Source organism: Strigops habroptila, chromosome 21 (assembly GCF_004027225.2).
Source record: "Strigops habroptila isolate Jane chromosome 21, bStrHab1.2.pri, whole genome shotgun sequence".
Lineage (NCBI taxonomy): Eukaryota > Metazoa > Chordata > Aves > Psittaciformes > Psittacidae > Strigops > Strigops habroptila.
This window is the reverse complement of record NC_044297.2, coordinates 2,021,597-2,037,098: the sequence shown is the minus strand read 5'-3', so window position 1 is coordinate 2,037,098 and position 15,502 is coordinate 2,021,597. Positions and strand designations below refer to the sequence as shown.

Here is a 15,502-nt window from a genome sequence, read left to right as displayed (position 1 = left end):
GGAATGGCTTTAACCTGCCAGAGGGGAGACTGAGATGAGCTCTTAAGGTCCCTTCCAACCCAAACCATTCTATGATTCAATGGCTACCTATATGTTGTGGTATTTGGCAGGTCTGGTCATGCAGCTTAATTAAACACTGCTGTTGGAAGCTATAGTGGAGCAGTGGTTAAGGCATTGATGTGCTTCTGTGGAGGCAGCTTGGAAAGATGTCTCCTCTACAGAGCTCTCCAGCAAAGGAACCAAAGTAAGAGAAGCAAATTGGACCCTGAGTGTCTGGTCTCTTTGTGAGGTGTATGAGATCCATTTAGCTGGAACAACTAATGATCGTATTGTTCTCATCTGGCACGTTTGCAAACCCACAGAGGAAACCAGATAGCATAACTCACAGCTAATACCACCATGACAGCAGAATTAATCTTGTCTAATATAGAATCTATTCTGGAGCTGCCTGATCACTTTGGAGTATGTGAGTCCTGACACTTCTGAGTATGAAATAAATGTGTGAATTCGTTTATGTGTGGAAGTCAGATGGCTCAATGTTGGACTTGCTCATGCTTTGAGCATCTGTGTAACTTGCTCTTTGGAACAGGCAACAGTTCACTAAGGCTGTTTGTCCTATGAGGAATGCCACTGAGCATTCAGGGCAGGTATAGGACAGTGAGTGTGTGTCACTTGCCCTGAATGGCTCTGTCACTGTTAGACTGGCCTCCTCTGCAGTAGTTTGGTTCTGGAATTGCCAGCTGTGGTGTCCCTAAGCAGGAAGCCTGGCTGCCTGTGGTTTGTGTTTGCTTCATAAAATCAGACCCGAACCTGACACGTGCCCAGAACTCCTTAAATCTGGATCATGGCCACATCAAGGTGTTGAACCATGTTTGGTTTCTCCCCAGAGTTCAGATCCAAAGTTCTGTTTGGATCACATGTGTTATAACGTCTCCTGTAGTCCTCTAGGGCTGCGCAGGAAACTTGCCCTCCTATCTCCACCTGGAAGGAAGGTTCCAATGGGAATGAACTTGCTATTCAGATATTTAGAAGTGGCTTTTTGTCCAAAGTCTGAAGCCACATGGAGCAAACTCTACTACTCCTGTTTCACAGATGGGAGAACTGAAGGTAGCTGCTCCAAGCGAGCTACCTGCAGACAGTTCTTCATTCATTTCTGCCTCCGTATTCACCCAACAATTATCTTTCTTATGGCCTCCTATGCACTGAGCACAAATGGAAGGTATAAGTAGCTACTCTTCCTGCTTTGTGAAGTAGGGAAGTGATATTAGTGCTTTCCTTCATTCTTCTCCTATGTAAACTCTTTTCAGCACTTGATTTCCTGTTCCACTTTATCCTCAAGAGAGGACTGCTTGCTCCCTTGCCACTGGTGTGAAAGGTTCCTCTGCTACCTGAGGCTATGCTGCTCTTGCATCCCAATTGCTTCTCAGCTCAGCTTCCTCAGAGCTGGCTGGCTCTGGAGCAAGCCATTCATTCCTGGAAAACATCCTGACGGCTTCACAGAGAGAAGAATGTCATCCATCAGCTTTCCACTCTTCAGTCTATGGAGACACAAAAGCATCCAGTGTTGCCAATGGGAGGAGCTGTTTGCGAGGGTTACCTCACTCTCAAACACTGTGACCTGGTGTTGGTGAGGAGGAAGACTCTTTCCCTGCTTTGTGTGTGCTAATTGCTTGTCTGGCCGAGTGATTTATTCTGGTGTCTCTCCCCATCACTTCATTGGAGTTTTGGGAAGGATCGGCTTCTTTTAGTGCAACCCATGGGCTTTTTCTATTTGAAGCTGTCTTCCTGTGTCCGCAAAATGACTGTGGAAAACAACGAGAAGGGCCAAATGTTTCCTGCCCTCTGACCTGGTGCATTCATTGTGTCCGAAATTGATGCATCAAAGTGAGCTCATTCTCCTTGGCACTGCACCAGGACTTCTCGCTCCGTTTTGCTCAGCTCCAGGCTGTTCTATGCAGTGACCTGGAAGCAGGAGGCCACAAACTCAGTTTCTGAGTTCAAACCATTCCCTGGTTGAGGGAACTCAACAGTTGCTCAGCAGTGCTCTTAAATCCAAGTCTCTCCTTGTGGGAACAGCTCTGTTAAGCTGCTCTATGTGAGAATGTGTCTCAGCTTTTTGCTTTATAGGAGCCTGCAGATCCAGCCCCTGCTCTCTGTGTGCCTTTGTGGCACTGAGCTGCGAACAGCTTACCCTAAGAGTTAACTGAATGAGAGCTTAGTGGAAACCATGTGGGGATTGGCTTGCTCAGCTGGTTTTGTTTGCTTGGAACCTCTCAGCCGCCGATTGTATCAGGGAGGGAGTTATTGTTAAAGATAACACTGAGCCAACAGTTCCCGAAGCCTTAAATTATCCCAGATGAGATGTCGACCAGCACAGCAAGGACTTGCTGAGGTCAAGGGCATGAGCTAATAGGGTTTTATTGGGATTATTGGCAGAGAGAAGTGACAGGTGAAGGAGACAGCATCACTCCTAATGCTCATAGCTATGGGGTAAAACATCTGTAGAAGCCATGAAGAACACTTGGCTGAGCAGAGCTGTAACCAGATGCATGTTCAAGAGCAGCGTGTTTCTGCCAGCACAGGACCTGGGAGAATTGCTTTCAGACTGCACAGAGTTAAAAGTAATTACCCAGTGCAGTGACTTACGATTGCTTTATAGTGCTAAAATGGCTTTGTCTGCTCAGGTTGTGCAGGAGCCAGCAGAGATATTTGTGGGCATAGAGACGGGCTCTGTCCTGTGCTAAAGCTGAAGGGTTGGTGAGGAAGCAGCACCACAGCAGAGGTGAGGTTAGAGCTTTGTGCTCCAGTGAATGCTTTGGACACCTGGCCAAATCTGAGCCTCTGCACAAAGTTGCCTGAATTCTTTAGTCAGCACTGAGTACCAGGAGTGAGGGGCAATGAGGCAAAGACAGTGGGAGCAGGACTCCCTAAACTGCCCCACAAATGTCTTGTGTTTTTAAAGCCTTGCTCCATTCTCCCTGTCTTTTTCCTGGCAGCACAGCACTTGTGATATCTTCTTCACTTTCTCACAGCCTGCTCACTCTTAGCACAGGAATGGTTCACTTTGCAGTTCCACTCTTTAATCCCTCATTTCTCCACTTGATCACATCACTTCAATCCTCCCCTGAATCTTTTCCTTTTAGCTTTTCCCTCTTTCCCCTATGGTACTAGAGGATGTCCATTGCTGCATACAAACCCCATCAGGTGTTCTGGGGAGGAGTGTGGCCTTTATGGAGGACACAACGTATGCTTCTATTTCTCCTAGGTGAAAACATACACCAAGGTGAGGTTGGCATCATGTTTTGAAGGGTGGCCCAAGCCATTGCTTGACAAAGAATATGAACACAGAAGAAACAGTCATACTTCCCTCAAAAGCTCTCCTGGCCTCCAAGAATTGCAGGTTAAAGAGCTTTTAGAGCAGGATTCCTGTTGAACCCATCAGAAAGAGAATCCTTCCAGATCCCTCCTCTCCATCTAGAGATTGTTATGAATGCAATATCATTGTTATGTGCAGATCTGCTCTTCCCCCCCATCCCCTAACTCTGCTCTAAATGGCTTTGGCATTCAAAGCTCATGTGTCCCTACACAAAGCAGAGCAATTACAGCATGATCTCAATGTGGTTTTCATTACAGCATTAACAAAACATCTCTTATTTATGGGTCGGTCTTGCAGGCAGTTTCTCTAGCTCAGAGAGTGTTCCAGTGTCTTCCTACATTCCTATGTCCCACAAAATGGTTTGAAATGAAAACTTTGCTTGCAGAGCTGTCACAAGGAGTGGCACAGGAGGAGGAGCTGGCGAGGAGGAACAGAGATTGGGCTTTGGTGGGTGGTGCAGAGGATTATAGGGGTATTTTGTCCCATCTGAGGTGACAAAGGTGTGACAGAAGCATTCAGGCTCTATGATTCTATGATTCTGAGCATGTACTGGTCTGATAGAGCAGAGTCTTCTCCCCTGCAGAAGCAGAAGAGATGCTCGAAGCATTGCCTGAGATGTACTTCAGTGTAACACAAATCATAAAGAGAGGGATAACAGAAGGAAGTTGTTAGTCTGAGAGATGGGAAGTTTGACAAACAGCTTTTGCAGCCTCTTCTGGACTAAACTATTGCTGATATGGTGAGTCCAACAATCAGCGCTGTGAGAAGACCCTGCGCTTCCTCCAACCCCCCATGTAAGGATCTTTGCAGACAGTTCTCAGTGTGCCACTTGGTTCTGGGGTGAACCAGTAACCAAAGAAAAGGCTGTTAGGTTTAGCTTGGTTATATGGCTAAAAGAAAGTCCTGCTGTCCTGGTCACCTTCTTCGAGGTGTTGTAACTCTCCTTCACTGAGGTTTGTTCTTCTGTGTTAAAGCTTAATACATATATTAAGGCTTTTATTATTATGGTTGGGAAGTACTCCAAGTCCTGGCTTGCCAAAAGGTTACACCCTGCTAATGGCAAAAGAAACTATTCCCTGATGCTGGAATAATAGATTTTACAGGCTGCAGATAGTTGTTAAAGGTGTAGGAATGCTGGGTAGTGACTTTCAGGAATGTGAGAGGGAGCAAGGACCTTGTTGAAAGGGGACCCACAGAAAACAGATGGATTTTTGTGTGATGTTTGTCCCTTCTTTGTTTCTGCACACTGCTCCAAGTGGCTCCTGCCTCAGGGCTGACTGGTTTTAGTGGTCTGTGTCCTGTGGGGGCTTTTATACAGCAAGAACCTCATTTTGCTTGATGGAGTGGTCAGAGGAAGGAAGCAAATTGTGCCCATTTCTGAGGGCAGACTTCCTCAAAAGTGAGGCATGGTAATATTTCCTGTAATCACGGACTGGTTTGTGTTGAAAGGGACGTTAAAGCTCATCCAGCTCCAACCCCTGCCATGGGCAGGGACACCTTCCACTAGAGCAGGTTGCTCCAAGCCCCTGTGTCCAACCTGGCCTTGAACACTGCCAGGGATGGGGCAGCCACAGCTTCTCTGGGCACGCTGTGCCAGCGCCTCAGCACCCTCACAGGGAACAACTTCTGCCTTATCTCCAACCTGAACTTCCCTTGTTTCAGTTTGAACCCATCACCCCTTGTCCTATCGCTACAGTCCCTGATGAAGGTCCCTCTCCAGCATCCTTGTAGCCCCCTTCAGACACTGGAAGCTGCTCTGAGGTCTCCACGCAGCTTCTCTTCTCCAGGCTGAACAGCCCCAATGTTCTCAGTCTGTCTCCATACAGGAGCTGCTCCAGCCTCTGATCATCCTTGTGGCCTCCTCTGGACTTGCTCCAACAGCTCCATGTCCTTATGCTGGGGACACCAGCACTGCACACGGTGCTGCAAGTGGGGTTTCACAAGAGCAGGATCACCTCCCTCGACCTGCTGCTCATGCTCCTTTTGATGCAGTTCAATGTACAGGCTTCATCAAGCAAGCAAGCAAGGTGCCCAGGCTCTGCCTGTAACTGGTGTCTGAGCTATGCTCCAGGCCTGAGCACGCTGTCTATAGCATTGCCAATGGATATAGACATTGCCAATACATCCATTGCCAATGGATATAGACATAGGCAGTGGGATTTCTTCCCGGTTACGCAGCAGGAACCACTTCCTGGGCAGCAGAGACATGGAGTGGAGCACTCTGCTCCCAGACTTCCACAGCACTTCCACTCGTGATGTCAGCTAAGCGGAGGCCAAACCACAAAATTCCCATTCTGGAAGGGAATCTGGAGTCTGGGAGCGTTCAGGCTCATCTCTTCCTGCACCAGAATGCATCGAGTTCCTTCTATAGCAGACGAGAAACGGCGTTTTACAAGCGCATCCTGCAGATAGAGATGTAACAGCAGATGAGGAGTGTTGTTTTGTTTGAGTTCCCTGTGTAAGTTTTCCAGGAAGGAGTCAGATGGTTGGAGTTATGCAAACCAAATGGATCCTCTTTTGTTTAGAGCAAAGGAAAAGAGGCTCTCATTTTTGTGGTGAAACACAAACATTCTCCAAGCAAAATCATCTCTCCCTGTAGCCAGCCACGAGCTCCCTCCTGGGACCCAGCTCTGATAAACTGTGTAGAGAGGCACAACTTCCATGCAAGTTATGGGTGGGAACAGAGAGAGAAAGAGAAACAAAAAGCTAATGGCATCGAAGTAGAAGGCCTCATGAAATCAAGCCAACTTTGTTTTAGTGAATGCTGGCACGGAGAAATCTTTGGCCTTTGCTGCCAGTGTTAGTGAAGGAGAAAACAAGACATTGGTCTTCATTCTCTTGGCATGTGTGTGCTGAGACAATGCCATAAATTGAGTGGACTTACTGATACCTTCATAAATCAGAGTGAGAAGAGATCCAGAGCCAGATTCACCACCACTGTGCTTCTCTTGCTTGTGCAAGGTGGGGAAAGCTGCTGGTTTGGTTTGGTAACTTCATTGCGAAACAGAGTGTGTATGTGATGCAAACTCGTCATCAATCCAGTGCCTGTGCTCCTGGCAGTGGGAAGTGAAGGGTGTGCATCATATCACTCCATCCTGTGTTTTAAATGCCTCTTGTCTATCTGCCTCTCTGTTCATGAGGAAGGAATCTGGATAGTATGGGGCTGGCAAAGGAATACCCTGTCCTAAAAACATCTGCTCACAGTGCTTAGTGGAAATGACTGTATGTGTTCTTACCATAGAGCTGGGTTGGAAGGGAGCTTAAAGCTCATCCACTCCCAAGCCCCTGCCACAGGCAGGGACACCTTCCACTAGAGCAGGTTGCTCCAAGCCCCTGTGTCCAACCTGGCCTTGAACACTGCCAGGGATGGGGCAGCCACAGCTTCTCTGGGAAAAGTCTGTGCCAGCACCTCAGCACCCTCACAGGGAAGAGCTTCTGCCTCAGAGCTCATCTCAATCTCCCCTCTGGCAGGTTAAAGCCATTCCCCTTGTCCTGTCCCTACAGGCCCTTGTCCAAAGCCCCTCTCCAGGTTTCCTGGAGCCCCTTTAGGCACTGGAGCTGCTCTAAGATGTTCCCTTAAGGAGCCTTCTCTTCTCCAGGCTGAACCAGCCCTGTTCTCTCAGCCTGGCTTCATGGAAAGAAATGTTGGATTTGTTTTCCTGAAGTGGAGGGTATCTGCTTTTCCTCTGTGTTTACTGTATAACTCCATGGGCTAAAAGCATACTTACAGTCGCCTCAACAGCTGCTGTGCAGTACTTTTACCCCTTACACAGTGCTTGATCCTATTTATGCATCAAGAGCGAGGGAAAACATGAATTAAGCTTGGTCTGGAAGGCCTGTATTGCTGATCTGGTAATAAATCCCAATATCTTTATTTTCCAGATGAGAAGCCTTTTGTAGTGGAAGATACCTACTTACTGTGCCCAGCACCTGTGCTGCAAGAAGTTGGCATGTATGTATTTTACTTTCTTGTGTGAGAATGAGTCTCTGTCACCTCACTCTAAGCTGTTTCTGACTTGTTTCTTGTGGTTTGGGTGTTTTTCAGGGAAGCAGCTCTTCAAGTCAGCATGAACGATGGTCTGAGCTTCATCTCCAGCTCCGTCATCATCTCCAGCACACACTGTGTAAGTTTTGATTCATGTGCCTACAATGATTCGGTAGGATGGTGGGACTTAACAGCAGATATTTTACATTGGTATTGGGTATTGTGTAAGCCTGTCATGCAAAGGACCTGTTTCTCTCTTTGAAAGGTGAGCTTGTGAGTGTGCTAATACGACACTTTGCGTATCGTGTGTGCCATAATGTGGCAAAGCTCTTGAGTCTTCGGTAAACACCATGGGCTCTGCTGTAGGATGCAGACCAGAACAGGACCAGCAGCCATCAGTCTGGAGGTGTCAGTATCTGCTTGTCCGCTGCACAAGAAGCAGGTCTGTGGCCTTTGTTAGCTAGTCTGGTTCCTCTACAGCGATGTGCTGCTGCCTGTGGAAGGTGTGTGGCTGTTGTGATCACAGCCTTTATCTGGAGACTGGTGTGGTTATCAAAAGATGGGGGAGATTCTCCACTGCAGTAGCTGGTTTATGGCTGGCAGCAGGGAATTGCTGCACTCAGCCTCTGGTGAAACCAGGCAGAGGATGATGAAATCATTTATAATTCATGTTATTGCTGAAGATACTGCTTCTTTTAAGTCATGTCTATTGGAAATAGAGCATGAAATGACTTGTGCTGAAGGAGGAATTCACTTTGAGTTCAGAGTAGTCCTTTGTGCTTTAGTGTATTCAGCTTTATCCATCTATGAGCAGACTGATCTGTTCTGGGAATGGTTGGGATGCTGCTTTACTTCTCCTGTGCGCTGACTGAAACTGCTTTATGGGAAGCCAGAGTAGTCTCACCAGCAACTCTGTCCATGGGCTGCTGTACTCCCTGCCCAGCAAAGGCACATTGTGTTTCACACAAAGCAAGTGAAAGGCTGTGTTGTAGGACATGAGTTACCAGCAGTCCGCTGCGCTTCACAAAGGCTGATGCACAAGATGAGAAAAGTCTTTTGTGTCCCTTGATCTTGCTGCTTGTTCAGTGAGGACTAGATTGTATGGAAACAGCTCAGAGCTTACAGGAGGGGTTATATTCCAAACCATACAACAACTTCCTTATGCCTTTAAAGAAGGGAATTAATTCTATCAGTTAATTTTTTGGTTCAAGTTCTCTTTGCTCACTGGCATTTGTGTGTTGTCAGCAAATTACAGGCATATTTTCCTATGTTTTGTTCATATGAGGCAAGACCTGGGAAAGAGTTCTTAGAGAAAAATTATTCCTTCCTGATAGGCTTACTTCTGAGGATGGAAGGATTATTCCTAGGTTATAGGAGGTGAAATATCTGTTTGTTGCTGTTGTTTTAATTGCTGTAAGGAAACTTCTTTTGCCTGTGCTTCATGGCAATGCCTACTCCTCTGATGCCTCCAGACTATGGAACTGGATGTGCAGTGCAGCTGAGCAGCCAGAATTCAAATCCTGGTCCTACGTCCAACCATGTGTGCAGCAACATTCATTGGTTGCTTTGAAAACTATAGCACAGGCTTCACTATTGAGGCCATTTCTCCGGGGTGCATTAAGTGGTGCTACTTGTCAGATCTGTCAGCACCAAATTAGACCTCACTGCTTGGACACTGGATGGGGTTTTGGGGTTTTGTTCTACATAAAGCTAAAACAGCTTTGGAGCTTCTAAAATCTGGACACTTTGGAATCCACTTGCCTGGACTGTGGGTGTCTGTTGTGCTTTGAGGGACTCCTAATTTTCCCTGGCTTTCTGTTCCTGAAATGTGGCAGGCTTCAAGGATTGCAGCCCCCCAAGTGTGCAAGGAGTGTCAGAAGTTAAACTGCATGGGTTCTGCTGTATTCTGCCTCTGCTTAACTGCTAGTGCTTTCCAGGATCTGAGTACAGGCTTGACTGTATGTGCCTTTATGTGTTCTTTCTATGGGACTCAAGGAATTGCTGGTTTGGGTTCCCAGAATAATATTGCCAGAAGGGCTTAGTTGTTGTTCTCTAAGCGAGCCTCCAGGTTTTCCTGTACCCACCACAGTTCTCTCCCTCTGGGGAAAGGGAATGGACTTCTTCCATTTAACAGAAGAAAACAGAAGGAGGTGTGGGAGAGGCTTGTAAAGATGCTTTTGTTGCAGAGGACCTTTCAGTATTTCCATCTTAAAGTCCATTTGCAGTCACATAACCGTGATGTCAGCTGGATCAGGGGGAGTGAAATCTCCATTTAGAGAATACAAATTCCTCTCAGTTGGCCCAGTTGCTGTCAAGCCCAAGATATGAAACAGTCCATAGGAGGCCTCTGGGGGTTTTGTGTTGTTGTTGTTCTGCAGGATTTTCAATGTGAGTTTTTAGAGGCAAGAAAGTTGGTTACACATAAGGGGCCCTTTTAAATCCCTTGGGATAAGTATCACAACAGTGAAACTCCACATGCAGGGTCTGTCTGGTGCATGGAGAAGCATCAGTCAGAACAAAGTTCAACTCCCTTATCTCATGCAGGGGTGAAGGTGAAGTTAAAGGTGGAGTTGTCATTGTCTGGCAATGGCAAAAAGCATTGGCAGCGGAATTGCATGGGATGGGCAGCCTTTGCCTCAAAGAAGGGTGAAAGAAAGAAAGCAAGAAGATGGAACCAGGTTAGTAAAGGAGCTGCTGTGGTTGGGCAGAGCATTTGTCTTATTAGATGCTGGAATGCAGACGAAGCTCTCTAGCTCAGGGCAGGGTGATATTCCATGTAAACATCCAGCTCACTTGTACCCTCCCTGTGCATGGCCAATATGATTTGTCACTCGAAGGCTTTGCTGATTGTACAGCCCAGACTGAGGATTAGTGAGTGGCTTCTGGTAAAGCTGCTGACAGAGCCTGGGCTCTTCAGAAGCAAGAGGTAACACTGTAAATCAGGGGCTGCAGACAGCACTTTAATCCTGCTCCCCAGTAACTTACATATTACCCAGTTAAACTAAGACAGTGCTGTCCTGAGTGTAATTTAGGGTGTTGTTTGGCCTGGGCTATGTGACCACTGGCAGCTACCCCAACAGAGCAGGGGAATGGCTGGAATGAGTGTTGTTAAGGTTTGGAGACAGCGTGCTGTTTATATAAGGGCGATCAAATGCCAGCATCTCCACTATGACAAAGCTCAGCTGGCTGGAAGTATGTGATGACTTTGTCTGCTGGCTTCCTTGTCTTGTGGTTTAATCCCAGCCAGGAGCCCCACACAGCCACTCACTGAAGTGGCAGGACAAGGGGTGATGGGTTCAAACTAAAACAAGGGAAGTTCAGGTTAGATATAAGGAAGAAGTTCTTCCTTATGAAGGTGGTGAGGTGCTGGCACAGGGTACCCAGAGAAGTGGTAAATGCCCCATCCCTGGCAGTGTTCAAGGCCAGGTTGGACAGAGCCTTGGGCGACATGGTCTAGTGGAAGGTGTCCCTGCCCATGGCAGGGGGTTGGAGCTGGATGATCTTAAAGTCCTTTCCAACCCAAACCAGTCTGGAATTCTATGGGGGAGAGAATCTGAAGGGTAAAAGTGAGAAAACTCATCGGTTGAGATAAAGACAGCTTAACAGGTAAAGCAAAAGCTGCACACAAGCAAAGCAAAACAAGGAATTAATTCACTACTTCCATGGTCAGAATATCCTCATTGGGTGGCAGGTAATTAATGATGAGTTTGAAAAGTAGCTTCATCCCACCGCTGAAGTCAGTGGACCTTTGATAGCTGAAGGCACCAAGAACTAGAGCTCACTCTAGTGAACTTCTAGTTGAAGTAGCAGCAAGTGATGGCTGGTGGAACTGGGAAGCCCTTAACTGGGAAGCCTTAAGGGAGTTACTCCTGTTCCCATGTTGGGAGTTCGAAGAACTAAAAGAGAGCAGAAGTATTCAATGCTGGTTATGGATTTGTCCACCAGCAGATGTGCCCAGAGTAGGTTTCACACCAACTGTGCTCAGGAAAAGGAATGTCCAATAGAGGAAACAATAACGAAGGCAGCGTGTGGAGGCAGGAAGTGAGTCCCACTCTGCTGCTGCCAAGTTCTGCAGTGCAAAAAGAGCATCTCGGAGAGGAGCCAGGATGAGAATTAAAATAAGTCTTTGTTCATTCTCTCAACTGGTCCCAGAAGAGGAAAACCCACTGCTGACCTCTGGCACTGGTAACTCCCAGCCTCAGAACTAGAAGGGAGGTGAAACTGCAATGCTGCAGTGACAGTGTAGAACAGGTCCTCCTGGGCAGCTCCCGATGGGAATAGCAGGGGTATCACGCAGTGATGTTCCTGCATTCCCTGTATCACCGAGTGAGAAACACAAGGCGCTTCTTAAGGAGAAGAGATGATGGAGGTACCCACATGTGGGCAGGGGGAACATTTCTGTGGGAGGATATTAGACCTGCTTTGGACTAGCACTGATTGAAACTCATTTTTATTTGCCATGTGTATCCCGTTCATAACGGATGTCTTCCTGGGTCATGCTGTGCTCCTTCAGGAGGAGGGCTTGGGGAATGGTGCTTGTAAAAAGAAGACTCTTCCAGCCGAAAAAGGGAAGTTCTTCCCTGTGAGGGTGCTGAGGTGCTGGCACAGGGTGCCCAGAGAAGCTGTGGCTGCCCCATCCCTGGCAGTGTTCAAGGCCAGGTTGGACACAGGGGCTTGGAGCAACCTGCTCTAGTGGAAGGTGTCCCTGCCTATGACAGGGGGTTGGAGCTAAATGAGCTTTGAGGTCCTTTCCAACACAAACCATTCCAGGATTCTATGACTCCTATGGTTTGGAAAGTAGAGATTCACAAAAGAGACCAATGAATTGGAGGTGGGGGCAGAATCACAGAATGGAAGTTTGGAAAAGATTGAATTGGGAAATGCAAAAATACCTTGTGGCTGCAGAGGTTTTTCCTGTGTCAATACTGAAGTTATCCAGAACATGTGCTGGAGGTTCTGCACGCGTGTGCATCGCTCAGAGCAAAGTCCCATTTAACATGGAAGTTGAAACAGAGCATTTGAAACAAAATGGTTTACTCTATTAAAATGTTTTTCTTCTCTGGGTACCCTGTGCCAGTGCCTCAGCACCCTCACAGGGAGCAACTTCTGCCTAAGAGCTCATCTCAATCTCCCCTCTGGCAGCTTAAAGCCATTCCCATTGTCCTGTCCCTACAGGCCCTTGTCCAAAGCCCCTCTCCAGGTTTCTTGCAGCCCCTTTAGGCACTGGGAGCTGCTTGAAGGTCAACAAAATTTGTTTTCTTGGGCTGAATTGAGCCTGTTTTCAGTGTCAAACACAGCTCCATGCATTATTCCGTGGTTCAGTGTTTCCATGAACATTTACATTGTTGTTCCAAATTTTGATTAAAAGAAAAAGAAAGGAATGAAAACAGACGTTTCAAAAGCTTCAGCCCTTCTTCAGCAGCTGTAAGACTGGGAGCAAGATTTCAACATGCCAGTGGAACTTTTGCAAACTATTTTAGCAAGCACTTTTCCTTGTTTCTTATTCAGTTTGGGCAAGTGGCAGTTTCTAGCTAAGCATAGTTCTAGCTGTATAAAACCATAGATGGTACACAGGATGATAGCTAAATTCTAGCAGAAGCTGACCAAATAAAGATAAAATAACCCAAAAGCAGAGTTTATGCCACTTTGGGTTATTAAGTGTGAGGCTGCATCTCGAATCCTGTGTCAGTTCTGGGCCCCTCACTGCAAGAGAGACATAGAGGTGCTGGAGCGGGGCCAGAGAAGGGCACCGGAGCTGGTGGAGGGCCTGGAGCACAAGTGTGATGAGGAACGGCTGAGGGACCTGGGGGGTTTAGTCTGGAGAAGAGAAGGCTCAGGGGGGACCTTCTCGCTCTCTGCAACTGCCTGACAGGAGGATGGAGCCAGGAGGGGGCTGGTCTCTGCTCCCAAGGAACAAGGGATGGGACAAGAGGAAACGGCCTCAAGCTGCGCCAGGGGAGGTTTAGATGGAGCTGAGGAACAATTCCTTCCCCAGAGGGTGCTCAGGCATTGGAACAGGCTGCCCAGGGCAGGGCTGGAGTCACCGTCCCTGCAAGTGTTCACACCCCGTGTAGCCGAGGCCTCAGTGCCATGGGTTAGTGGTGGCCTTGGCACTGCTGGGGAATGGTTGGACTTGATGATCTTAAAGCTCTTTTCCAACCTGGTTGATTCTGTGATTCTATGATTATAGTGGGATTTATTGTGTTTCACATGCTTTGTCCTGGTATGACTCGCTCTGGTTTCCTCAAAGCCCTGTTTACACCACTGAGTAGATGATCATACAATTTACAGCTCCTGATTAAAGCTCATGGTTTGATGCTTTGTAGCTGTGGCTGATCCCAGCAAATGCAGTTTGGATTTGTCTAAAATATTTTTATGATTATTCAAATGTGAGAAAAGGAATGAGTCCACTTAGAATTATTTGGGGGGTGGTGAGGGTTTGCCATCTGAAGATATTCAGCTATTTGCTGGAGAGTTGAATCTCAGCAGGTTCCATTTTGCAGATGATGGATGTGGCTTCATGTTGTCTGCCTGGAGAAACAGCACCACATGTACAGCTGTCTTCTCAATGAGCTTTAATTTCATGCTGGGGTCCACGTTCCATTACCAGAGATGTCTTGGGTGATTTCTTCTCCTGTGTGGACTACATCTGTTGTTTCCAAGTGCAAAGATCAGGTTGTCTTGATCCAAGTCTCCAGAAATTCTTTCTACACCAGAAAAGAGTTCGGAAGATGCTTTCAACCAGATTGGGTTTTTTTCCATTACACTTTTCATTATGGCATGATGGGAGAGCATCTGGCCACTGAATTGCAGTGACTTGGAACTAAATGGTCTTAGGTCCTTTCCAACCCTAAACATTCTATGATTCTATGACTTATGCAGGCACCCAGGTTTCCCATCCTCCAGGTCAGTCTGCTCTTGAATGTGTCCTTAATCTGGCACATTGGGATCTTGAAACTTGGGTGGGGGTTTTACATGTCTGGCTCTCACATCAAGACCATCTCCAACAGACATAAGTCAGGACTGTCTGCTTGCTTAGCTTAGCTTGGAGGAGGATGAGGTTGGGTAGGAGTAGCACAGGGAAGTTGGCATGTGAACCAAGAACATCTGGTTTGGGTGAAGAAATAACAAACACAGGGGTTTGATTGCTGTATGGAGCTGGCTCGTGCAGCAGTTTGTGACGTTAGCTGGTGTCAGAGAGCTGCAAATGCCTTTTTAAATGGGGAAGTATCCCACTTAGAGAGGAAATGATCTTCTAGATTTAATGGTTTGTGATGTGAAAACCCCTGTCTTTTGTGTGATGGGGTGTGCGTTCAATCCCCTTGAAGGGCTCGTGGCAGAGCTAGCCTGACTCAGCACTGCTCAGAGGAGCAGGATGACCTGAGCTGTGGGCCCAGGGACAGCTCACATCACGCTTTCTGTCTGGAGCGAAGTCTAGCGTTGCTTTGAATGTCTACTGCAAGAGGGGAACAGGATTGCAGAGAAAGGAGAATGCTTGAACTGCAATGAAACACTGTGGTGTGAGCTCTCTTATAAATCTCTTTCAGTCTTCACAACACTCTGAGGAATGTTACAGTAATTTTGACCTGAACTGACATAAGTGTGAGGTTCAGAAGATCAAGATAAAACCTGTGACTCTCTGGGCAGTGAACTAGAGCGCTCAGCCTCTTTTCAATGGGGAGTGGGTGCCACATTTGGATGTCTGAGGAAGGAGGAAAACTGCATTTGGCCTGAAAGATAAATGGAGTATGGCAGTGACCTCTGAGACACGTACTTGCCTGGAAGCAGGATGCACAGGATGCTTGGAGGGGAGTTCTGTGTTAGTGCTGCTCACGCAATCTCTGTGTTTCTCTTCCAGTCAGATGGGACCATCCTGGCTATTGCTTTGTTGATCCTCTTCCTCCTGCTGGCCTTGGTTCTTCTCTGGTGGTTCTGGCCTCTTTGCTGCACAGTGGTAAGTGACAGGAATCCTTAACACAAACCAGCAATTCAGTGATGCCTGTGTGTAAGAAACGAGTGGGAAGGAGGCAAAAGCTTTCCAGTAAGGAAGAGCATAGGACTGATCACTGAACAAGGCAACGTTTCTTCCAGTGCTGGCACTGATTGTGCTTTTATTTCATTTGCCTGACCTTTGGATTGTA

At 47.2% G+C, this 15,502-nt stretch overlaps 1 protein-coding gene across 1 annotated transcript in view; it reads left to right on the top strand.

Annotated features, from left to right (window-relative positions):
- ANTXR1 (ANTXR cell adhesion molecule 1) overlaps window positions 1–15,502 on the top strand; it is an 81,869-nt gene that overhangs the window by 24,066 nt on the left and 42,301 nt on the right. The window contains exons 11-13 of the mRNA XM_030509895.1: window positions 7,259–7,328; window positions 7,422–7,500; window positions 15,220–15,315. Coding sequence (XP_030365755.1) covers window positions 7,259–7,328; window positions 7,422–7,500; window positions 15,220–15,315 — 245 coding nt within the window. The remainder of the gene's footprint in view (window positions 1–7,258; window positions 7,329–7,421; window positions 7,501–15,219; window positions 15,316–15,502) is intronic.